This window comes from Colletotrichum siamense (genome assembly GCF_013390195.1).
Source record: "Colletotrichum siamense strain Cg363 chromosome Unknown KSG_Cg363_contig02, whole genome shotgun sequence".
Taxonomy (NCBI): domain Eukaryota; kingdom Fungi; phylum Ascomycota; class Sordariomycetes; order Glomerellales; family Glomerellaceae; genus Colletotrichum; species Colletotrichum siamense.
In genome coordinates this window covers 4,347,276-4,370,273 of record NW_023501015.1, presented here as the reverse complement: position 1 = coordinate 4,370,273, position 22,998 = coordinate 4,347,276, and the positions used below count along the sequence as shown (strand labels likewise).

The window sequence follows — 22,998 nt, the reverse complement described above, 5'->3', positions numbered from 1 at the left end:
GGGGAGCCTTTGGGGAAGGGGAAAAGCCATTGGCAGACGCCACCTGTTCCTCCGATTCTTCCATTTTCCCCATTGCACACCCCCCAAGAAAAAAAGCCAACATTCCTGTGTCCGTCGTCGCGCGCCTCCAGCAGGACCTTTACCCCGGCCATTGAAGTATTCCTGTTAGATCTAAGATCTTTGAGTTTCTGCGGTTTAGCCTTTCCGACCTCGGGATTTCGAACTCCCCCCACCCGCCGCTCAGTTGTGTATATTTGTTCTCTCTGCGCAAACGCCCGACCTCCTCGAGCTTCCTCGCCCCCGAAACTTTGGAGAGTTCTCGACTCTGTAGATATCACCAACACAAACAAACCAACCGAAACGATGCGCACAATCAACCTCGCGATCTTGGCGTTCGCCAGTCGAGCTCTGGCGCATGGCGACCACAGCCAGAAGCCGATGGTAGACGAGCACGCCGACTGGATGACAAAACACATGGCTGGTAGGTTATCAACGGCGCAATCACTTTTCAATTGGCGGAACTTTCGCTAACAAGATTCCCTTTGCTTGAATAGAGGAACATCACATGGAGGGCTGGGACTCGGCCTCCTTCTTTACCCTGCACGACTACAACAGCGACGGCGTGTGGCAAGGCGACGAGATCCTCCGCACCTACGGCCTCTTCGACGACTCGAACCACCACGTATCCGAAGAGAAGCGCTTCGAGATCCTGCACGAGCTGATGCTGCTGCTCGATCACAACCAGGACGGCCACGTCGATCGCCAGGAGTGGAACGACTTTACCAGCGCGGGCAAGACGTTGCCGGACGTCGGGATGGGACCGGGACACCACGGCGACGACGAGTACGAGTACGAGATCCATCACTGGGAGAAGTGAGTTTTTACCACACACCGCCACAACAAGAAGCCCGCCTCCGGTTGCCGGGTTACGGGCGAAGCGAAGAAGAGAGCTGACAGGGGACGTGACGCAGATACCACGACGAAAACACCAAGCTCGAGGACCTGACCCACCCCGAAGACATTGAGCACTTCAAGAAGCACGAGCAGATGGAGGACGAGCAGGAGAGGTTAGAGCAGCTGGACCACATGGCCGTCGTTGAGGCCAACATCCCGCAAAAGTTCAGGCGGTCATAGCGTCGTCTCTGAGACGGCGGGGAGAGAGCGGGCTGACGCATGACGGGGGCGAGGAGGACGAAGGTGACGAATTGAACGAAGAGTAAAAGAAGTACTTTTGACGATGTCCATGTAACAACACTACCTATCAGGCCGGGAGTCCGGGCTTGTAATGTACACATCAAAGACGCAGTGCCATACGTCGGGCGCGTACGTCTTGACTAATTCCACATGCTCAACTGCCGCCGTTCGTCTGTCTTCTGGGTCCGCCGCCGCGAAGCTGTCGTAGAGGCGCTGGATCTCGGCGCGGCGGGTTTCAATGTCGTTTACGCCGACGTTCTCGTGGAGATGGGCCCAGCAGCGACATTCCTCTTTTGGCAGCATGTCCCAGGCGGCTTGCCAGATAGGCTCGCTGGTGGGGAGTAAGCCGCCGTTGATGTGGAGGATGTTGTCGAGTGTAGAGACCCATGTCTCCGACGAGCGCATCTCCTGAATCCTGCGGGCGGCTTGCTGATTGTCCTGGAGAAAGACGACAATCTGTTCGTCCCCTGTCAGGAGCTGTTGGGCAGGCAATTGAAGTTCGGCGACTTGTATCACTTTAACAGTCCAGCCGTTGGCTATCGCTCCGCGGCGCAGAGCTTCGACGCTCCATGGGTTGAGCTCCCAGCAGAGGACCTTCATGCCGAGCTTCGCGTACGAGAAAGTGAAGTACCCGATGCCTGCGTATAGATCAACACCCCAGAAGTTGCGAGCGGGCTTTGACAATGTGCGTTGGGGCTGTTCGTTGACGTTCCTATGGAAATTGAGCAGGCGGGCTTTCTCTTTGATGTTGCCGCGGCTGAACATTGTATACCGAGGGGCCCATGTCTGGTATATGCCGTTCTGTTTGGTAGACACCCAGAAGGCTGCGTCAAAGTCGTCTGGCGAAGGATTCGGTGTCTGGACAGAGGGACCAAAGCCTCCGTGGAGGATCTTCAGTCCGCTTGGAGATCTGAGTATGTTTTCGCCGTCATCTCCAGACGCGCCTTCCGATTGTAAGTCTTTTTGCGGAGGGATGCCTTCGTTCACAGCAAGGTGGGTTACTTTGCCAACCCCTGTGATAGAAACCCCGTGGAGGACTGCTTCCCAGAGCTCATGAAGTTTCTCATCACTGATGTCTGGGTGGCTCAATATTGAGGGCCACTGCCCCTTGCTGAAGCTGCCGCTCGGAAGAAGGACCATTGGGTTGTAAGGGGTGTAACGCTTTGGAGTTTGCTCATTTAGAAGAGTTTGGAGGTCATCTTGGCTGCTCCATTGTCGTGCTTGGGTTGGCAGGGAATTGAGCCATGTTCTTGCTGCTGCGATGATTGGGTTTTCTGGCTTTGGCTTCTTGCCTCGCGGTTTATCCGCTTGTGGTGGTTTGGTAGACGCCATCCCTCTCTATTGGCTTTGTAATAATTGCGGGGTTACTTCCAAGGTTATCTGAATCTGACAACAGCAAAGTTGTGTAGACATAAGAAGATCAGATATGTTGTCGACAGTCTCACCAACTTCCATGGATGTGGGCGAGCGTATTTTCAGACGACAATTACAGGGGGGTTCAACGACCTGGACCCCTGTTTGGCACCCTGAGGTCCGCTAACCTCGAGTGGGGCGCTATCAAAGCGATGTCGACGGGACGCTCATGGCATTCTGCAACTTCACCATCTTTTGCCTTCTTCCCACACCGAAATAGACCGACAGAAGCGACAATGGACACGTTACCCGCTCACCTGAACTTCTTGAACGATGCCGCCCATCTTCTCTGGGCGTCGGCCCCCGAAACATCGGCCCATCTCATGAGCCACCACAACGAGCTCATGTTCCTCAACGACGTCGAGCAAAACGACGTCCGCAGACAACACGTCTGCGGAGCATGTGGTCACATCATGATCCCCGGGCAAGGAACCACTCTCAAGATGGAAACCGAGAGGACTCTGAGGAAGAAGCGGCGCGCGGTCAAGGCGACAGACTCCAAGGTTAGGGATGAGCCTACGCGGTCAGGGATGCGCAAGCTTTTCGCCTGCGGGAACTGCAACACCACCACCAAGATCTCATTGCCTCCCGCGCCACCGGTTGTGAGACGCCGAGTAAAGTCTGAGAAACTCCCTCCCAAGGGTCAGCATGTTGCGGCAGCCGAGGCGGCAAAGCCTGCATCGGCCAACTCGAGCAGCAAGAAGCGCGCAAAGAACCGAAAGGCCGGGCTGCAAGCTCTGCTCAGCCAAGCCAAGAATTCATCCTCCAGCGGCAGGAGTCTGAGTCTTGCCGACTTTGCGCGATGAAGAAACCTTCAGCAGTCGCGTGAAAGGCAATCAATCTACAGCATACGACTTTTCAGACCAGGTCCTTCGAGCACCCCTCGGGTTGCGTCGCGGCACGCGCCCATATGACAAACCAGCCTGCAGCCAGCGGTGGCGGGCTATCCTCGGGAATATTCTCGAAGCTCGCTCAAGGCAAAAGGACCCGCACAATGACACACAGCGTGCAGGGTTGCAGCGGCATTGCCCCTCCAAAAATTTCAAGACCCCGCCATCGTCCATCCCACCGAGTCACTTTGCGCCCGACATCAAAAAGTTGCCCTCCCAGCGATAAAAAAGGAAGAAGGCACCCCGCGCAGTGCAAGACATCAACACGAAACACACAGATAGAGGATTTGCGCTTATTTTCTATCACAAAAATCAGTCACCATGGCTGCCCCCGAGTCCAAGACGACGCCGTCGGATTTCTTCCAGGCCATTGGCGACAAGGTCGCTGGCGACGATGACCAGAAGGTCGTCGAGGAGATTGAGTCTCTCTGCATGAACTGCGGAAAGAATGTACGTCCACTCTCGCTCCCCAGACCTTCGAACAGTGTAACAGTAAACTGATTCTTTCCCAGGGCAACACAAGACTCCTCCTTACCTCGATCCCCTACTTCCGCGAAATCATCCTCATGTCCTTCTCCTGTGAAGAGTGCGGCTTCGCCAACAGCGAGGTCCAGCCCGCCGGCTCCATTCAGCCCAAGGGCACATACTACGAGCTCCGTCTAACCGCCATGGAGGACTTTGCCCGCCAGGTCGTCAAGTCCGACACCGCCACCGTCAAGTTCATCGAGCTCGACCTCGAGGTCCCCGCCGGCAAGGGCCAGCTTACAAATGTCGAGGGTCTCCTCTCCACCATCATCAACGACCTTGAGTTCGGCCAGGAGGCCCGCAAGGAGCAGATGCCCGAAGTCTACCCCAAGATCGCTGAGATCATCGCAAAGGGCCGCGCCATGCTGGAAGGCTCCTCCTTCCCCTTCCGCGTCACCGTCGACGACCCCGCTGGTAACTCTTTCATCACCCCCGACCTCAAGGACGGCGTCGGCAAGTGGGAGAAGCATGAGTACCTCCGCACCCCCGAGCAGAACGAGGCTCTCGGCATCTCCGCCGCCCAGGCTGAGGCCGCCGCCGCCGCTGCCAACCCTGGCCTTACCGCCGAGGGCGACATCATCCCCAACGAGGTTTACAGCTTCCCCGCCACCTGCCCGGGCTGCATGCACCCGTGTACCACGCACATGAAGATGGTCGACATCCCCCACTTCAAGCAGGTCGTCCTCATGTCCACCGTCTGCGACGACTGCGGCTACCGCTCCAACGACGTCAAGACGGGCGGCGAGATCCCCGAAAAGGGCGAGAAGATCGTCATCTCCATCTCCAATGGCGCCGTCGACCTCGCCCGCGACATTCTCAAGTCCGAGACCTGCGCCCTCGAGTGCCCGGAACTCAACCTCGCCGTCAACCCCGGCACCCTTGGCGGCCGCTTCACCACCATCGAGGGTCTCCTCACCCAGGTCCGCGACGACCTGCGCAGCCAAATCTTCGAGGCCAACGGCAACTCTGCCTCCAGCGGAGGCGACTCCCTCATTCCCGAGGAGAAGGCCAAGTGGGAGGAGTTCTTCGGCGGCCTCGATGCTGCCATCAACGGCGAGCGCCCCTTCACCATCGTCCTCACCGACCCCCTCGCCAGCAGCTTCGTCCAGCCGCTTGTCGACCCCCCCGCCCCGGACCCGCAGATCAAGCGCGAGTACTACGATCGCACAGACGAGGAGGAGGAGGAGCTCGGCCTGAAGGACATGAAGGTCGAGGGCTACGAGGAGGACGCTGCCGCCGATGCCGCCGCTGCTTCCGCGGAGAAGACGGAAGAGGAGAAAAAAGGTGCTGAGTTTGACAAGATCCTCGATGCCAACATGGGCAGGTGACGCAAAAAAACGCTGAATCTTTGAATTCTGACTTTATGACTTTTTCTTCATTTAGGAGCCAAGAGGGAGCTTCAGGACGCGTTTGGATTCCAGGGCGGTGACGACGGCGGCGAGCATGGGATTAAAAAGTCACGTACATGATGATGATACCTACGCATAGACAGGCGGGCAGGGTTTTACTTACTACGTAAAGAATTGATTTGAGGTTGTTATGATCATTCAACAGATGGCCACTTCGCTACCCATTGTGTTGTGAGATGCTAGAAATTGCCCGAGTTGCCGCGAGTCACGTTGGTTATGAGCATAGACGCCGCACAGTTCCACGACTCAGTCAATCGCTACGCAACGAGGTTTATCTTGACATCACCTCTTTCTTTACCGTGGTTTCCCCTACTGAGAAGTGGGAGGGCTAGAAACTTGCTCACCATCTTGACATCACCTCACATTCACATTCACAGACAACAGCACAACACAACAATTCCATGCGAATTCCATATTTATTGCAAGTGCAAATTAGCGAACGCTGACCGGGTTCCGCTATCTCCCCTCCTTCCCCGTGTCCTTCATGTGTCCATCCAGACTTGGAAAAGTCGCGACACTTTTGGTCTCCCATAGGTTCCCTTGCCCCCTTTCCCTAGAGGTATCCATTCTGAAGTAAAAGCAACGTGATGTGAATCCATTATTGGTGCCGAGGGGCTCGCCTCCGGACAACAAGAAACTGCGCTCACCAGTGCAGAGAGAAGATTGCGACAACTGAAAGAGGAAAAAAGAAAAACAACCACATCCGCTGGTATAATCGCCCCTCTTCTCCTCCAGGCGATCGTCGCTAGTATTTCGCGCGAATGACAACGATAGGAAAAGAAAGAATACTTTTGTCGCGCCGAGAATGATACCTGGCGACTGATACGCACACGCAAGGACGTCGGTGCTATTAGTGTAAGGAAAAGTTGAGAGGGGTATAGTAGGAAAGAACCGCGGTCGCCCGAGCCTCGCTTCTTGTGTTGCGAGGGAAATCAAAACACACATAGAAAATCCCCAGTGCCATGTTCCGATAGTCCGAGATGAGGTCCGTCAACAGGCCCATCGAGTGCCGCTGAAATGGGAAGGAAAAAAAGGTTGTATAGTACAGTACCAACTCCTCAGAAGAAGCTGGGCTTCGTGAGCACGCGGTACTCGACGTAGTCTTCGCCGTCGATGCTGATGATGGTGCCCTGCGACACGAGCTTGCCGACAAACGGTCCGTTCTGCTTGCGTTCATACTTGATTCCGGCGTAGAACTTGGTCTCTTCGCCTTGAACTCTGCTGCGATGCTCCTCCTGGCTGGCCCAGACCTTGTTGAGACGCTGCATCTCGTCACGTTCGTGGAAAAGACTGCTCATGCGCTGGCCATTGCCGTTGGGCACAGGCATCTTAGGCATAGCCTGGGGCGGGATCTGCGGGGGCGCGAGGACGGGCTGGGGCACCGCAGCCTGTTGAGCTACGGCAGCGGCCATGGCGGCATCGCGGTCGGCATTGAAGCGCTCGGTGCGCATCTGGGCAGCCTCGATCCGGGCAATCTCGCGGCGAGCGCTGGCATCGATCTTATTCTGTTGTTGAGCGACCGGTGTGCGGGACGATTGTCGAATCTCGAGGTCGGGGAGGGAATGGCGAATGCCTCCTGGTCCAGTCCTACGGCTCTGGCGCAGTTCCTGGGGCACTTCGGGCTTCGTGTCTAGTGACTCGACATCCTCCTCGGGCTGGGGAACGATCTGGGCGGGAATGACCTGCTGCATACCGGGCTTGTATCCTTGAGCGACGCGAGCCTGAGCCTCCAAGACCGCCTGCGTTTCGTTCCTGGCACGATCGTCTGGTGCCTCACCCTGATCGATTTGCCATTGGCGAACACGGCAGTACTCCTTGACCTCGGCGCGGGACAGGTTCTTTAGATGGGGCTCCAGCTCGACCTCTTCCCAGTGAATCCACAAAGCGCCTGCGCCAACGGGGAAGTTTCCATCAACGAATCGCTTGTCGCGGGTCTCGCGGGCGACCTTGACACGGAACATGTCGTTCTGGCCGAGGATACCGTAGACCGCGTGACGGTTAATCGGGTCTGCCTCACTGGACCCCTTCCAGAAGCCAACTATGATTCTGGTGGGTCTGGTTCCCATCAGAGGGTCGAACTGAGGTGTCGGAATAATCTCACGCGTCGGTTGGGGATGGACGGGTCCTCCGCTAATCGTGCCGATACCGCTGCCAGTGCGACGGCGTTTCGAATCCGGACGGGACGAGCTGACTGCGTGATCAGGAATATCGGCCCCGTAAGCGATAGCAGGTGCAAGCTGGCCCTCCGGAGGTGGATTCTCCTCGACTCGGCGAACGGCCTCCTTGGCGGCCGCCTTCTCCGCTTCATCTCGTGCCTCCTCGGTCTCGTCGAACGCGTCTGTCCGAAGCTTGACGTACTCCTTGACTTGATGATGATCCAAACCTACAAGGTGGTCGGCGAACACCACGCGTTCAAAGGTAACCCAGCTACCGCCGGGACCGGGGGGGAGGGGGTATTCGAGATTGGAGACGGGGGAGCCGAATCTGGTGTTTTGCTGAATGCGAGTGCGGAGACGATCGCGGACATCGATGAAGCCAATGACCGCATGCTTTCCCTTAGGGTCAGGGACGGGGGAATCTCGCCAGTAACCGAGGATAACGCCCTTCACGCCACCGAGTCCATGTCTCCGGGGCTTCGTTGCTCTGGGAGTGCCTTCCTTCTCGGAGATGAGGCTGCTCTCCATCTTATCTTCGGCCAGATCATTGAAGACAGACGCACGCTTGCGCTTGGGGTAATGCGACACAACAGGCTCATCCTCGACGTCAGCCATGTTTTCGTCCTCAGGTTCTGACACGACGCGAAGTGGCGACGACTTGGGGGCACCGTTACGGTTGCCGACAACAATCTCGTCTTCCAGAGCGCGTTCGTTGCTTCCCGACACCGGGCTCATGTTTTCCGGAGGGGGCGTAAGGTCATCATCATTGGCAGTGTCGTCATCATCCAACATGGGAGGCTTAACGCCATTGGTACTAGGCCTGTCCGTTGTTAGTATGAGCCAAAAGCACGAAGAAAATATATTGGGCGGGCTGAGATATGCTGAAACTCAAATCTTGTAGACGCACTGGCGACACAAAGACTTTGAGAGTCAAGGGATATGGGGACTCAGATGAGTTATGGCCTGATGACGACACCAAATGCCGCTCAACTCTCCAGGCGCCAAGAGTTGTGGGCGAGGCCGTTCTGGCATGTGACTCGGCAAGAACAGCAACCAAGAAGTCACAATGTGACTTGAGCCAGCCAACCCGCAACTGAGTTGCGAGCACGATTGTTGGTGACTGACCTGGATGGCCCTGATGGCTCCCCTGGCGGACTCTCGTGGGTCTCATTCTTGACAACTGGGTTTGGGTTGGCTGAACCCTTGTCCCGGGATTGGCGCAGCATCATTGCACCAGGGTATATGGCTTGAGGGAATAGACAAAACAAAGGACAATATATTGATACAGGGAGCCAACAAAGGGAAAACAATGGGCATTGAGTTTTTGACAGACTCAAAGCTTGAGATGGTATTTGGGTGGCGGGCTGACGACAGCTTGGGTTGAGGTGGTTGATTGATTGGAGGGGTTGTTGAATTAAGGGAGGGGTCGTGCTGGGTAGAGACGAGAGAGGCTGACGTTTGGCAGGATTTTTTTGGCAGCCTAAGGTAGCGTAGTGGCCTGGACTAAAAGTGGCCAAGGGGGGAAGGAGCGACTCTCGAGGGTGAAGTTGCCGCATAGCCATGCCACTAAGCAAGGAGGGCAAAGAAGAGTGGGAGGCCAGATGAGGTTGCCAATGCAACTCGGTGGTTCCCCAAGTCAAAGGACAAGCAAGGGCAGGTGAGATGAACCAGTGTATGACTTCACCACTGGTCCAAGCGTGGCGGTCGGCCTCCTTCAGCACAAGGGGAGAGGATGGAGGGAGGGAATAAAGCAACTTGAGAGAGGCAACTTGCCATCTGATGAAGCAAGGCAGGAAAGGGAAGAGAATCAAAAAGAGCAACTCACTCAGTTGTAGGAGTCTCGGCAACAGGAGTCTGCTGTTGCGGCTCTGAGGGGGCCACGGAGGGCTGCTTCGTCTCGACCTCGGTCGTCTCCATTGCAGTGCTGCTGGGCGCTGCTGGAGGCAGGCTGCGGTCGGGCGATGGAGGAGTGAGTTCCGCCAGAGTTTCTGAGGGGCGGCGCTCGTGCGGCCGCGATCAATTGCGATAAAGTCGTAGTTGGCTCTTGCAGAGCGATGAAGAGTCCGTCGTCAGCCCGTCTGCTGCGATGGAAGGCGCGGTTGTGGTGGTGAAGGTTGGTCGGTTGAGGCGTTGTTGAGCCGTGGACTGTGTGTAGGAGGCAAGGTGTGGTGGGTGTGAGTGAGTGAATGCGTGCGTGCGTTGGTGTGGTGTGGTTTAGGGATTGGTATGATGTGGTGTGGGTTTGTGTAAAAAGGGCAAAAAGGCTACCTTTAGGGGGGAATGGCCGGTAGTCGTAGTCTGTTGGTGAATGACGGTTCGATTGGTCTTGCCTGGTCGGGGGGACGCGGTTCGTGTTTGAGGCCAAGATTGAATGTGACCGGGGGAAGTGGAGACTTTGGGCTGGCGTTATTGTGTAATGGAGGATGTAAGAGGGCAAGGTAAGGCGAAGGGCGCGCTTCTGAGAATGAGGTGTGTGGTGGAGGAGGAAGAAGAGGGAGAGTGAATGAGAGAGAGATGGGTTCAGGTTTGCTGTTGACCGTATTACGTCCCGGTTCCTGATTGAGAAAGCACCTCAGAGAGCAGCCAATGCCAAGCAAAAGGCGAGTCCAGTCAGTTCAGCCAGTTCAGGGCGAGAGGCGATGCGATGCGATGCGCTGGGCAGCGAGTCCCAGTTTTTTTTTTTTGTTGTAGTAAGGTCTAGTCTCCAGTCGCTGACACTCTAGTGACTGCTGCCACCCAGTCAAGGAATGGCGTCGAGACGAGACAGAGACTTGTCCGTCGACCTGCAGCAGGTGAGATGGACTTGGTCCAGTATTCGCATGTAACAATGTCGCAAGGTACCGACGCCGTATGTCGCAAAGCTCGGACGCTGCTGACAATGGCGCGGCCTTAAAAGATAAACAAGCCCTCCGGCGCGCGGTAAACGAAATGAGGCCGTCTTCAGCGGAGCTAACTGCCGCTGCTGTTCCGCGGAACTGCCCAGTTGGCGATGGAGTCGAAAATGTCACGGAAGAGTTGGCGGAGTCAGAGAGTCCTACCTGAGCTGAGCATGCGCAGGTTTGGTTTGGTTTGCGTATGTGTGGTCGGTGTAAGAGGGAAAGTGTGAGTGCAGGAGGCCGGGTGGTGGAAGCCGCACATGTAGACTGGCTTTCACGTCTGTCTTGTGCTGTTCGTGTGCAAACCCCAGCCAAGGAATACAGTAGTCTGGGCGGTAAGGTAGAGGAAAAAGTATAAGGAAGATAGATCCCGATTTGGGTTCAGTCCATCCAGTGTTGGGTAAGGGCAAGGCAAGCAGAGCAGCCCACGGGTTGACAGACGAATGTTTGTTACCTTACTTGGAGGGAAGGAAACAAAATTGGGGGCCCGTGTTCACAACAGAGATGTGAAAGGGACGGGATGGGATGGGGGAAAGTCTAGTGAATGTGAGCAATAAACCTAACTGCCTCTGCATCTGCCCGGGAATGCGAAGGAATGGGGAAAGCCCGAGAGTTCACACTGCACGGCATCAATCAACCGTCATTCAATTCGAGGAATTTTCTCATCACCACCGAGTCTAGTCTGTGTGGGCGCCCACCTCTGGCAGATAGAGAGGATAAGGTGAGGCAAGCAAGGCAAGGTACAGACAATCGTCCAAGGGTGAGAGACAGGTTTTAGTTCCCCCCAAGGGAGACGAGGCCAACCAGAGTTGCCATTCAACGCGATGCATTTCGGCCCTGGTTCCAGTTTAGTGACTCTGGCAGGCTAAAGGTACAAGAGTACTTGCCGTAGTACGGACGATACCAAGGCCCGGGGGTACTTCTGTTCTCACTCACTCACCCACCAGCATGTACCGCCCAAGCTCCCTCCCCCAACTTCTATCATGTGCATGGGTGCCACGACGGATGAGGTAGTCATTCCCACTCGTTGCCATTTTTTCTCATTTTCACTACGGCGTAAAGGCCCTGCTTATGGTCATGGTCCCAGACCCAGCCAGCTGGATCGGATTGACAAGCCAGGTGCAGGCCACGTCTCCTTGCTCTGATGCTCTGATGAGCTGCATGCCCAGATCTGCTGCGTAGGTCATATGACTGACTCCCCAAGACTCATTTTCTCTGACATCGCCATCGACATGGACACCTCAGGCACACGTCTCCTGTCAACCTTCTGTGTTCTTCTCCTTCTCTCTGTGAAGTTGATCAACTGCGCATGCACCCTGTACCACCTCGTGTAAAACCCAATCAATCCCAGTCCGAGTTGCGACCTAGCGTCCTCTACCGCCTCTCGTTTGGTTTGGTTTGGTATCCTTCTCAGGCGGGGGTGCTCGCTGGCCAGGGGGTACAGACAGAAAGATAAACGCCCTGGTGTAATCGGCTGTTTGGCAATTGGATGGCGAGATAAAGTGCCAGTGCCATATGCTGCCTGCTAAAGGCCAAAGGTACCTTGGGTGTTTACGTTGTGTAAGGCAAGGCCAGGCCCTTCATTAATCAATAAGACTAGGAGGTACAGCTGTCCCAGGTACTTCCAATGCTTTGATTACATTGCATCTATTCTTACAGAGGACGCTTCACTTCGCACTTTGGGTTCAGTTGGCTTGTCCGCATCCAGTCTATCTATGAGCAATGTCCCAACTCAAATTCGTTGCCGTTGTTGCTCTTGTGAAGAAAAAAGGTTGGGCACTGCCGGCCTCAACCCGAAGCCTACTGCGTACTACGGATACAGTCTCCATGCCCCTCTCCGATTCCTACCCTGCTTCCGAGAGTATCGTATCTAGCGCTATCACCCTCATATGCTCGCCCATCTCAGTGCTTGTTGTATCGGTATCTCTGACATGTACATGCGTACCTGACTAAAAAAGTACATTATTTGATATTATTACTGCAACAGCCTGGGCTAGCACAACCTAAGACAACCCGGGCGCCAGCCAACAAACGCATTTCTTGTCATGTCGGCCCACCCCTGCCTGTTTTTTGCCCTCTGTTTCTCACTTCTCTCTCACCTGCTGTTTCTTGGCTGGACGTGAGGATCCGAACGGGGCAATCGCAATCAGTTCCTTACAACACGCAACAGGGCCCTCTTGAGCCGACGGCAACTTTGCCCGGTTCAACGAAGCAATCGTCGCAACTGCAACCGCAACCGCCGCGCCCTCAACAGCCGTGCCACACACACTCTCTCTCCAAAACAAAAAATCTCACAACAACTGGATGGGTTGGTTCTGACTGCTTCTATTCTTCACCATCATCGGTCGTTTCGCATCCGTTTTCGGGTCACGCCAATCTCGGCTTGAGCGGCCTACCAGAGAAAGGAAAAAAAACGCATCAACTCCCATTTCCGTCCATTGCCCACCCCGTGCCCCCCCTCCTACTCCTCACCCCTTTGCTTATCACCGATCGTGTCTGATGCCATGTAAGAAAAAAATTCGGCCATCGCCAAATCCAGGATCAGTGGGATGGGACTTTGGGAATTGCGATGACGAGTCCAACCTGGATCTCCGACCCAGGCCCCATGTCCCACGTTGTAACTAATAATATTATTACTTTACCGGTGGATCTCCGGTTCAGACGCTGCATCAGCGCATCTGCAATCGCATCATCGCCGGGGGTCCCGTTTTGTTCTTTTACCCTCGGTCGAAAGAGAGAGGAAAAAAAGACACACAGAAGAAACTGCACCCACCCCAGCTTCAAACTCACCGTAGCATTGCTAATAAGCATGTCAAGCCAACCCTCTTTTTCTCGCCGAGCATGGTGAGTCGCTCGGCGCAACTCCCGTTCGTTGCTTGCTTCTCCCGCCGCCGCGCCCAACCTCCAACGCATCCAAAACAAACGGGAAAGGGGGGCGGGATCCCGCGCATCCTCTGTAGGCGGTTATTTCTTCATAAAAAAGCATTGTTGGCAAACGGGCGGATCTGCAATCCCTCAACTCGAAACGCAGCCAGCGACCATATCAAGAAACTCCCGAAACTAGGAAGCATGATGTAGTATGATCACTGATTGAATACCCAACGGTCCATCGGCATTGTCTGCATTAATCCCCTTCTCATCTCCGGTCACGCAGCGTTGTTTCCACGGCCCGGTTACTGTCTTGGGTTCAAGTCAGCAACTGAGGCCGAGAATACATGCCGGAGGCAGGCTCCAAAAACTCCACCCCCTTCCCTCCGCCAAGACCACTTGTTCCATCCTGTTTCTGTCCCTGTAAATTAGGCCTGTGCCAGGTGATTGACTATGTCCCGCCGGCCTCTGCCGCCCCGCGCTTTCCGTGCAACGCCGCAGAGGCCGGGAAGGCCCAAGTTTGACTCCAAAGTCTATGGGGGTTGCAGAGCGGCCTTTCAGGCCGCTATAGAAGCAACTCTATCCAGAGCGGTTTAATTTAGCGCAATAGAGGGCTTTACTGCGGCGAAACTCGAATTTGAAGGGTTCCTCATTCGTTCCTGGCACTGCCAGGCCGGTATTACAGCGAGCGCGCAGTAGCCGCCCTGCGTAGGCGGAGTGCCCCCGCCGGCCCACACCCGCACCCGCCCGACGACACTCACTACTGACACCTCCGGCAGGGGCTCCCTTGATGGGCACCTCTATCATCGCCGGAAAGCAAGGCAGCATGCCAGAGTGGTTAATGGGTAAGACTTGAATTAGTAATCAGTTCCTATCTTATGACTTCGGTCGCGCAGGTTCGAACCCTGCTGCTGTCGCATTACATTTTTTGCTGCTAAGAACAATTGTTTTGCATCCTAGTGCAACACGACTCGCTCCAACGTTCGTTCGTTCCAACACTTGATTGGGAATGCGACAGCTGCCTGATGCTTGAACGATCAACAGGTTCACAATATTTTTAGCAACGTAGAAAAAAGGAGAAACACGTCTGTCCCATCTGGTTTTGCAGCTTGCCTGTAAGTAATAATAGACCCGAAGCATAACTCTGCTAGTGGCGTGCCCCAACCAACCATCCACGCTGGAAACGAGATAACAGTTCTTCGGTGATAATGATGCGACGCCACATCTTACAGCCAGCAGAGCCATCTCGGACTCCCATGAAGCGGTGTGTGCTGGGAGCCTGTATTCGATCATATGCGGACGCCGTTGATATGCCGTCGCACTGAGGCGGCGCAGCGACAAGGGATAGGCGACTGTACCCGACCCCGGCCAGGCTCTTCGATTCATCCATCTCACTGACTTAATTACAGCCGCACAGCACAGCACAGTACCTTTTCGCGTTGACTTGTATTGGTCCAGAGTTGCAGACGCAAGAAACCTCCAACGCAAGTACTGAGTACCCGGGCGGCAGAGAGCTCGTTCCCAACTTCCAACAGCAAGGGAAACTCAAAAATCAATCAAAACAAGCCCAGTCCCGTCCTGTCCACTGAGGAATTGCTGCACCAGAGAACCAACACACTCGCGCACCCTTGTCGCCGCCGATGGGAATCGTCACCTGAGGAGGGACTTTGGTGGTCTCGTCTCCACGGCTTCCGGTCCCCTTTTCCATGGCACGGAAGCTGATTAGATGCAACTCGATAGCAGCTCATCAGCAACTCGACATTGCCTGCGTCACCCTGATTGAAAGTGTCATCCCATATCGAACGTTGCAGAGCACCACGGAGCATTCACTGTACGGTCCAAGGGCATAGAGCAGAAAGAGATGCCCGCATCCCCTCACCTGAAATCCAATCTCTCTCTCGCCAGTCATCAATCAACTTTTTTGACTAACCTGAACCCGGAAACTCGCGCCCAGAAACTCGCACCCTGGATTGGCTGCCAACCTAAACCAAAAAGGATACGATTGCGTGCCCTCTCGCACCCCTGCAGCCCAATTATTCTCTCCCAAATATTTTTTTCCCTCATCCTGCTTGCTCCTGCCAACTGCTCCCTTCGATCGCGCCTCATTTTTTTTCTAGTCAGCTTTTTTTCCCATGTGACTGCGAACACAAGTCCCCCCTCCCCACCCCGTCATGCAACCCTGTTTGCTCTGAGAGGCTCTCGGCATGGGCTGTAACTGATTTGCTGTGCAGTGAACCAGCCCAGCCGTGCAATTCATTTATCCGCGCAATGTTCTCGTTTGTATGAGTGGCTTCAAAGTAAGATTGTATGCCGTCGAAACTTACGTATGCTTCCTTCCTGATTTGCGTCTCATCGCATCTGACACCCACCACCACCCATCCAACCCAAGCACCCCCTGCAACTCGATGCGTTTTGACAGGCAGCGCGCATTCACTCCCACGGCACTTGAGACCCCTTCAGGAAAGTGGCGAGCAGGGCCGGCGGGATAGTTGGTTTAGCTTAGCTACAGAGCACACAAGACATGATTCTTTTCCAGAATTTCTGCTTGATTTAGATTGCGCAGACGGTTTGGCCAAGACTTGCTGCGCGCCGCGGCAGAAGGCAGGTGAAACTTGTGATTTATGCCAAAATCACGCGATTTGCGTGAGGAACTTATTTCTGCTCGTCCAACATAACCCGATGCAACCAACCAACGCGAACACAACCTTGAGGGCGTTGAAGATCTTCGCTGCAGAATGCGTGTGTTGTGCCACTGTATTATGTAGGTAATATGCAGCCTGTGTAACGCAGGTCGACAACAATAGCCTTGATTTAGCGTAACGAGATATTTGACGAATGATTCTGCGTTGCGGCCGGCTCAGATCGTTTCCTGCCTGGGCAGTTGTCCCACGTGTGCAAACAAATTTCCCTGAAAAAAATACAGGCCGTTGTGAAGAGGCCAGGTTGCAAAGTTGAATCACGATGGCGTGCTTGAATTCGCCAATGACTCATTCTGGCTTGAGACAATATAGCAGTTGATGATCTGTGGCTCGGAGGGTTATCGAGTTGTCCGGACCCATGTGAATGATGAACTCTGTTGATTAGGACTATGTCGAAACTTTTGAGGATGTTGCCACGATGCTGGAATCAGCAAGACAAGCTTGAAGCATCTGAGATGACGAGGGTGATTGAGGATTTCAAGTCATGATGTATCGTCATCTATCGTCTGGAGCCCTTCTCTTTAAACTCAAAGCCGCGAGGCTGTCTAGTCATCGCGCACAGCTCTACCATGCCATGATGTTGGGTATCTATTTCAGGCCGTCTGATGATCCATGCAGCCACTCCGTATTTTCTCCCGCTCGTCTCAGGCCCGGAGCCGGACTCTTTCACCGACCCCGGCCCCGTCCACCGCCCCGTCCACGTCCCCGACCGCCGCGGCCGCCTCTTCCGCCCTTTCCACCTCGGAATGCGCCCTTGTCGAACCGCTCGTACAGCTGCTCCTCGCCAAAAGCAGCTTGTCCGAATCGCATAAAGTTGACCAGTCCGCGGTCGACCACGGCGATCAAGACGTTGCGGTGGCCGTGCCTCAGGCGCTGGTACATCCTTCCCGGGCCGGCCATCGCGACGGGGTCGGGCGGTTCATAAGGCGAGGCGCCCAGCAGCGCGGAAACCTCTTCGAAAGAGGGCACAGCAGTATCCCGTGCGTCCGCGACGGCGATGCGGATATCGGGCGGCGGCAGGTCCGTCACGCGGATGTTGGGGTGCTTTGACGGCTTCCAGACGTGCCAGCACACCTTGAAAGGGTCCTCGGGCTCTTTCGTTTCCGACGGGGCCGTGGGCTTGTATCGCGACAAGAGCTCAAGCTGCTTGTAGATGTGGGTGTACTGGCGGTAGATGCCTGGTCGAACGAGGGGCCCGTACGGTGCGGGCTTGGCCGGGGCTCGGTCCAGCAATGAGACTAGCCATTGCCAGAGAGACTGTTTCGGTTGCTCCGGTTGAGTTTGCTGGGACATAGGGTCTCGTGGCGCACGTTGGACATGATATCCTAACCGCTTCAGGTGTGAGTAGACTTGGTATTTCGGCAATGAGATCTTGCCCCTTTCGCCGTCCATGCCGATGAAAAGTGAGTATGCGGCCTGAAGACTCAGAGGCAGGCCAACGTCGAACTCATCCTCGGATTCCCCCCCTTTCTCAGCATCCTCCTTTTGCTCCTCAACCAGCTTCACCTCTGGCGGTGGCAGAATGTCCTTCAGCTCGCGGAATGGCCACCAGAGCTCCAAGCTACCCCTCTCAACCAAAAACAGCGCCTCTTCAGGCAGGAGCCACAACTTTCCCACCGCCGGCCTCGGTGCCTTGAGTCCTCTAATGACACGTCCTGTGCTCTTCGCCTGAGGTCCCTTCAGCTCCTCGACAACGACGACTCTCTCCTCGGCATAAAGCGGTCTCGTCTCGGCCAGAAACTCCTTCAGGTACTCCGGCTTCGCAAGTCCAGACGTATCGCCCCGCTCCACAATGCCTTCAAGCGCCTCCGGCCAGTAGTCTGGGAAGTACCAGCCCTTGCTCCACGCATCGCGGTGCACGCGGGTGTAGCTCAAGACCTCCTCGATGACCTGCCGACTCGCCTCTAGCTGGCTCTCTTGTGCCCTCGTACCATGTGACTCGAAATCTTTCTGGCCCTTGCGGATGGCCTGGGTCGCGACGCCCTTCTTGTTGAACATGGACGCGAAAAGGCGCATGTCGAAAATGCCCTCGTCTTCCGCTTCGTCGCCGGCGCCGGTCTCGTTGTTCGGCTGGGCGGCGGGCGCCACGGTCGGGTTGTCGTCGTCGTCGAGCGGCATTTTCGCGGTGGTGACGTCGGAGTGCAATGTTTGGTTCTCTCAAATTCGCCGTCGCCTGGCTCAGGGCATGAACTCTGCGATTGACCTTCCCTCCGTCTCCGTAACGGGTCGTGGGGTGCGAATGTTCTTTGCGCTGGGGTGTGAGTCTTCGCCGATGAACCCCTCCAGGCCGGAAAATTTTGGACCAGGCGCGGTTCAGGGAGCTTGGGCCAATGGAATTAAATTAGCGGGTAACAAGCCGGAAGACCGCTGTTAATTGAGACTCCTCCAATTCATGCCCGGCATATTATACTGCATAATGAAGGTGACTAGTCGGCAAAGCTGATATTCTGTTCAGTTGATTCGGTCCTCGAATTCTCGATTTTAGAGTTTCATTTATCAAGCTGCGTTGTGGAATGCTTCCCTGGCCATGGAGGGATTCGGGAACGTGCGTGATTCGGGTAATGGTGTCTCTAAGCACCTCGAGATCATACTCTCAGTGCATCGCAGCTTGATAAGATGACTGGAGATGATTGAGGATAAAGGCCGTGACCCGATAGCTGGTATTCAAAATGATACGCTATACATAACGGAGATCACCAGCTAAGCGCCTAAAATGAACAGCGAATATTAGCAAAAAAAGATTGTGCTGATGGAGACGAGATTCGAACTCGCGAGGTTTCCCACTGCGGGCTTGAGGTATCAGATGATAACCTACTGTAGAAGTTGTTAGTAACAGAATCGAACTCGAGCGTCTTGAGGAGATACGTACAACACAGCGCCTTAACCACTCGGCCACTCCACCGGAGGTGTTTGTTGAGTTTTGGAATCGATTTGAATGTCAAGAAGGTCCGGGCAAGTGCGGGGGTTTGCGGGCAGGTCATCCGACCGCTGCGGGACGCTAGGCCGAGTGGGGAAGGCTCCAAGGGGTCGCTTCTATTCGCAGCGTCCAACCGCAACCCTTGTGACTTCGACCTGTCATCCACAGCTGCGCCCTTGTATGAGCGATACACGAAAGACTTACTAACAAGAGTGCAGCTTGCGCGATTCCAGCAGTGCTTTGCCTGGTGTGGATTATTTTTTCTTTACTCGACAGTGTCCACCAAAGGGGCTCAGCACTCTCCTTCTCACTAGTGAAACGACTCTTCGCTGCAAGTGCTCAGCCCACTACCATGCCATGAGATGTGAGACAAACATCCGGACAACAATACTTACAAGCTCAGGAAAAAGACATTAGCGGGCTGTAGATACATTCCACGCTTATACGGAAATGCATCAGCGTTCTTATCTACCTTATGTATTACCACCTTACTCTGAATCTGGCAGGTTGCTGGATACAACGGTCGTGCCCCATCGTCAAGCGGGGCCGCGGCTTCTTAAGCTCAGTAAGCACAGAGACCTTTCATTGCCTTCTCGGGCTTGGATTAGTGGTTTGATGTGCGGTTAGCGTAGATGAAGGCTGGTGTTCGATTCACTATGGCTTCAAGCGTGTCTGCTTGCGCAGGCACATGACTTTTTCCACCTTTTTGTGACAATAATGAGCAACTCGTTCACTTTTTTCCGGCTCTGAGAAACTGCTCAGACATAGAAAAAGTTGATTTTTGTCTGCGGGACTTAATACACTGCCTCGTCGTCCTCATCGCCACCGCCATCGCTGAAGACGGCTCGACCACCCAGCTTCCTGTTACCAGTTTTGGCCTGTGCATTATATTGAAGCTCGAAGTTGGATTCACGTAGGCTTTTGGAATACATGATAAATGAGATCAAATCAATTTGCATTTTGAACTTTAGGTGGCTGTCAAGAGGTCGTTTTCCACGTAGTTGACGTTGATAAAGTTATTACATTGACAACGCCAGGCTCATTTACCTACAACATGGTAATCCTGCTGCCGTTATAGTTCCACCGAACTTGCGTCTCCGGACATGGCACGTTGAATTGGTGTATTGGAGAGTGTGGGGTTTTGCAAAGTTGAAGATGTGACTTTATCTTGGGCAATCCCTAATTGGAAAGGTTTGATGAGAGCGCTGCAGCCCGCGTGGGCACTTTTTTACTAAGGGGCCGGGTTAGTATATCATATTGTTCGGGCATAGTCCATGTCTTCCTGCATAGTCTCTGTCGTCTTCCTGGTTGTTGTCTTAATCATTGTCTCTGTATTCATTCTTACCCAAGTCATTCTTATCATCTCTATTCGCCCGCATAACGGACCTGTTTTGCAAAAGTGACTGGACGGCAGAGGGAGGAGACGATGAAGACAGGACATTCCGTCGATTTGGAGTTCAATATAAGTCGGTCACAGTCAAATTTACTCTCAAGCTTATGTATCATTTGAAATGATGCAAAATAGGTATCCATGGATATCAATAATGTCTCAAGAACTGAATACAGGCCCTCCATATGCCACAATCCTCCGAACAACCAAAGCTCTCCTAGCCGCACACTTCATCACTCATGTCTCTCACCCCTTTTAGATATTCTCACAGTTACTCCTTAAGCGGAAGTAGCAGAGGGAGCAGCGGTAGACGAGAAGCCGGGAGGAGGTCCTCCAGGTCCGCCAGGTCCGCCGGGGCCGCCGCCGCCACCGCTCTGGTCGACACCACCACCCTCGTAGTAGTGCGCAGCAGCGCTGACCTGGTCGTTGTAGTCCGCGGTGGAATCGATGCCGATGGTGATCCACATGAGGAGACCGTCCTGGAGGTCGTCACCGAGCTTGACGTACTTGAGGAAGGGGTCGAACTCGGCCGTGGCCTCGCCGGCGGCGATGCCGTCCTGGAGGTTGGTGGTGAGGGTTTGGCGGTTGCTGGCGTAGGGCTCGAGGAGCTCGACCTCGGAGATGATGCTCTGGTCGAAGAAGATCTGGCCAATGTTGCGCGCGGTGCCGCCCTCGAAGGTGCTGTTGGGCAGGATCTCGGCGCCGTCGGTGGACATGATGTGGATGTGCGTGGCGCGGCCGGTGTAGTGGCCGGGGAAGATGGTATCGAACTCGACGACGCCGTCGGAGTCGGTCTGCTGGACGCCACGGCCGTGGGTGGTGTTGAGGCCGCCCTGGCCCTGGGCGGAGACGCCGGAGTAGACGCCCGTGGCGTTGCAGTGCCAGGCGTCGATGAGCTGCTCGGGGACGGCGCCGCAGCCGTTGATGTCGATGAACTGGATGTCCAGGTGGACGGGGACGCCGCCCTGGCCGTCGGTGATGTCGGTGCGGATGAGCTCACCCTCGACGTAGTACGGGCCGATAGTGGTCTCGGGGACGAGGGTGCAGGTGGCGTTGGATCCGAAGATCTCGTCCAGGGGGGTGTCGAGGGTGTAGCCGGCGTCCGAGGCGTGGTCGATGGCGGCCCACTTCTCGAGGTCGGCCTGGGCGCGCTTCATCATCTTCTGGCCGTGGAGGCCGCGCTCGGCACGGAGACGCTCGGCGGTGGCGGCGCGGCGGTCGAGGGCGCGCTGCTTGAGAGCCAGAGCGGCGGGGGAGTTGGAGCAGGCATCGAGGGCACGCTTTCCGACGGCGGTCACCTTGGAGCGAAGGGCGAGCTCGGCAGCGATGTCCTCTGCGGTGTGAGTACCGTGGGCAGCGACGTTGCCCAGGAGGGGAGAGATGGCCAAGGCCGCGGCGAGAGCGGTGCGAAGAGCCATTGTAAGTCGGTAAAACACACGGAGGAGCAGGCGATGAAGGTTGGAGTGAAAGACTGAAGGAGGTGAAGAGCCTGATGAGGAGAGAGACTCGATTGTAGAGGAGAATCACGCCTGTTCTTATAACACCGTCCTTCTTGGCATCCTCATGAACCATGATCTGCATCTCTACGGTGCCTACCGAGCACTCTCGGCCAGCTCCTTGCCATCTCCTTGATCTTTTCGTCTTGGCAATACCATGCTATGCCGTGATCAATGGCCGCCCATCAGGAAACACACATCTTGCAAAAGCAACGACATTCCGCAACGAGTAGAGAAGCAACCCCCGTCCCCACACTCCCGCAGCGGCGTCTCCAAGACATCGTCGTCACCTTCCCTCATCGATGTTTCGCCGGCGGCCAGGGACGTCGAGGAGAAGATGAGTTGGTGGTTTAGCCGCGGAACGTAGCGCCCCTCGGAGGCTAGCAGGGACCAGCTTCCGCCACCCCGCAGGACCGGGGTGAATCTTGTTCGGAGGGGGGGATCGCCTAGGATCATCTAATGTCCAATGACAGCGGACGTAATTCCAATTGCGTTGCGTTGGTCAAATCTATGCGGCACCGTACGTGGTAGTGTAAAGGCATAGTTACAAGGTCAAGAAGGCGTACGGGAACGCGGTGGGGACGCGGTGGGGACGCGGAAGGGGAGTGGGTCCCGGGGAGGATCTGGCGCATCGGGATGTGGGCGGGTGTGGTTACGCGGCTCGGCCGAGACCCAGGAGCAAACAACACCTGCGGCGGGAACTGCTCAACGAAGAGGAAGGAGGAAACCATCAAACAGCGGTTTGATGGGAACCACATTACGTGGACTGGGTCGCGCTTCACACTGCCAAGAGCCCTTCTAGCCACAACCAGCCAAAGACGGGTTGACGTGCTGGCAGATCCAATTTGCTACGGTTTCATCTGTCGAGGGGCTTTTGATTACTACAGGCGTTGAGAGGAGGCTATTCTGGCGGCGGAAGCACGGTAGTTACGCTTGTGGATCCGTCGATTGCCTCCCGTTGGCGGCGCAGGGCCAGATATGCTTGAATATTCTAGCCCCCGACGATCCTTGAAATGTGGACTGGCGCATGTGAGGCCGGATAGGTGACGCGTCCTGAGCGAATGAGGCAGCAAGTGAATGTAATAGACGTTGCTGAATGGAGAAGGCGGACTGTAGGCCCGGAGAAATAGATTGTATGGTTATTATCTTACCCGATAGATAGGCC

The 22,998-nt window shown here is 55.2% G+C and overlaps 7 protein-coding genes across 7 annotated transcripts; 3 read left to right on the top strand and 4 right to left on the bottom strand.

The window, feature by feature from the left end:
- Nucleotides 1–363: 363 nt before the first annotated feature.
- CGCS363_v003117 (putative calcium-binding protein) lies at nt 364–1,134 on the top strand (the record flags this gene model as incomplete). The annotated part of the gene is made up of 3 exons (XM_036634966.1): nt 364–481; nt 555–873; nt 972–1,134. 3 exons carry the CDS (start codon nt 364–366, stop codon nt 1,132–1,134), a joined length of 600 nt encoding a protein of 199 aa, XP_036499154.1.
- Nucleotides 1,135–1,254: 120 nt separating this feature from the next.
- trm12 (tRNA wybutosine-synthesizing protein 2) lies at nt 1,255–2,334 on the bottom strand (the record flags this gene model as incomplete). Its single annotated transcript, XM_036634965.1, has 1 exon — nt 1,255–2,334. The coding sequence occupies one exon, from the start codon at nt 2,332–2,334 to the stop codon at nt 1,255–1,257; it is 1,080 nt and encodes a 359-aa protein (XP_036499155.1).
- A 509-nt stretch (nt 2,335–2,843) lies between these two features.
- CGCS363_v003115 (uncharacterized protein) lies at nt 2,844–3,413 on the top strand (the record flags this gene model as incomplete). Its single annotated transcript, XM_036634964.1, has 1 exon — nt 2,844–3,413. The coding sequence occupies one exon, from the start codon at nt 2,844–2,846 to the stop codon at nt 3,411–3,413; it is 570 nt and encodes a 189-aa protein (XP_036499152.1).
- A 405-nt stretch (nt 3,414–3,818) lies between these two features.
- Nucleotides 3,819–5,350, top strand: ZPR1 (Zinc finger protein ZPR1; the record flags this gene model as incomplete). The annotated part of the gene is made up of 2 exons (XM_036634963.1): nt 3,819–3,947; nt 4,010–5,350. 2 exons carry the CDS (start codon nt 3,819–3,821, stop codon nt 5,348–5,350), a joined length of 1,470 nt encoding a protein of 489 aa, XP_036499153.1.
- A 1,139-nt stretch (nt 5,351–6,489) lies between these two features.
- CGCS363_v003113 (uncharacterized protein) lies at nt 6,490–9,504 on the bottom strand (the record flags this gene model as incomplete). The annotated part of the gene is made up of 2 exons (XM_036634962.1): nt 6,490–8,407; nt 9,413–9,504. 2 exons carry the CDS (start codon nt 9,502–9,504, stop codon nt 6,490–6,492), a joined length of 2,010 nt encoding a protein of 669 aa, XP_036499150.1.
- Nucleotides 9,505–16,696: 7,192 nt separating this feature from the next.
- tsp-5 (putative tRNA-splicing endonuclease subunit tsp-5) lies at nt 16,697–18,148 on the bottom strand (the record flags this gene model as incomplete). Its single annotated transcript, XM_036634961.1, has 1 exon — nt 16,697–18,148. One exon carries the CDS (start codon nt 18,146–18,148, stop codon nt 16,697–16,699), a length of 1,452 nt encoding a protein of 483 aa, XP_036499151.1.
- Nucleotides 18,149–20,615: 2,467 nt separating this feature from the next.
- On the bottom strand, nt 20,616–21,755 carry CGCS363_v003111 (uncharacterized protein; the record flags this gene model as incomplete). Its single annotated transcript, XM_036634960.1, has 1 exon — nt 20,616–21,755. One exon carries the CDS (start codon nt 21,753–21,755, stop codon nt 20,616–20,618), a length of 1,140 nt encoding a protein of 379 aa, XP_036499148.1.
- Between the last annotated feature and the right edge of the window lie 1,243 nt (nt 21,756–22,998).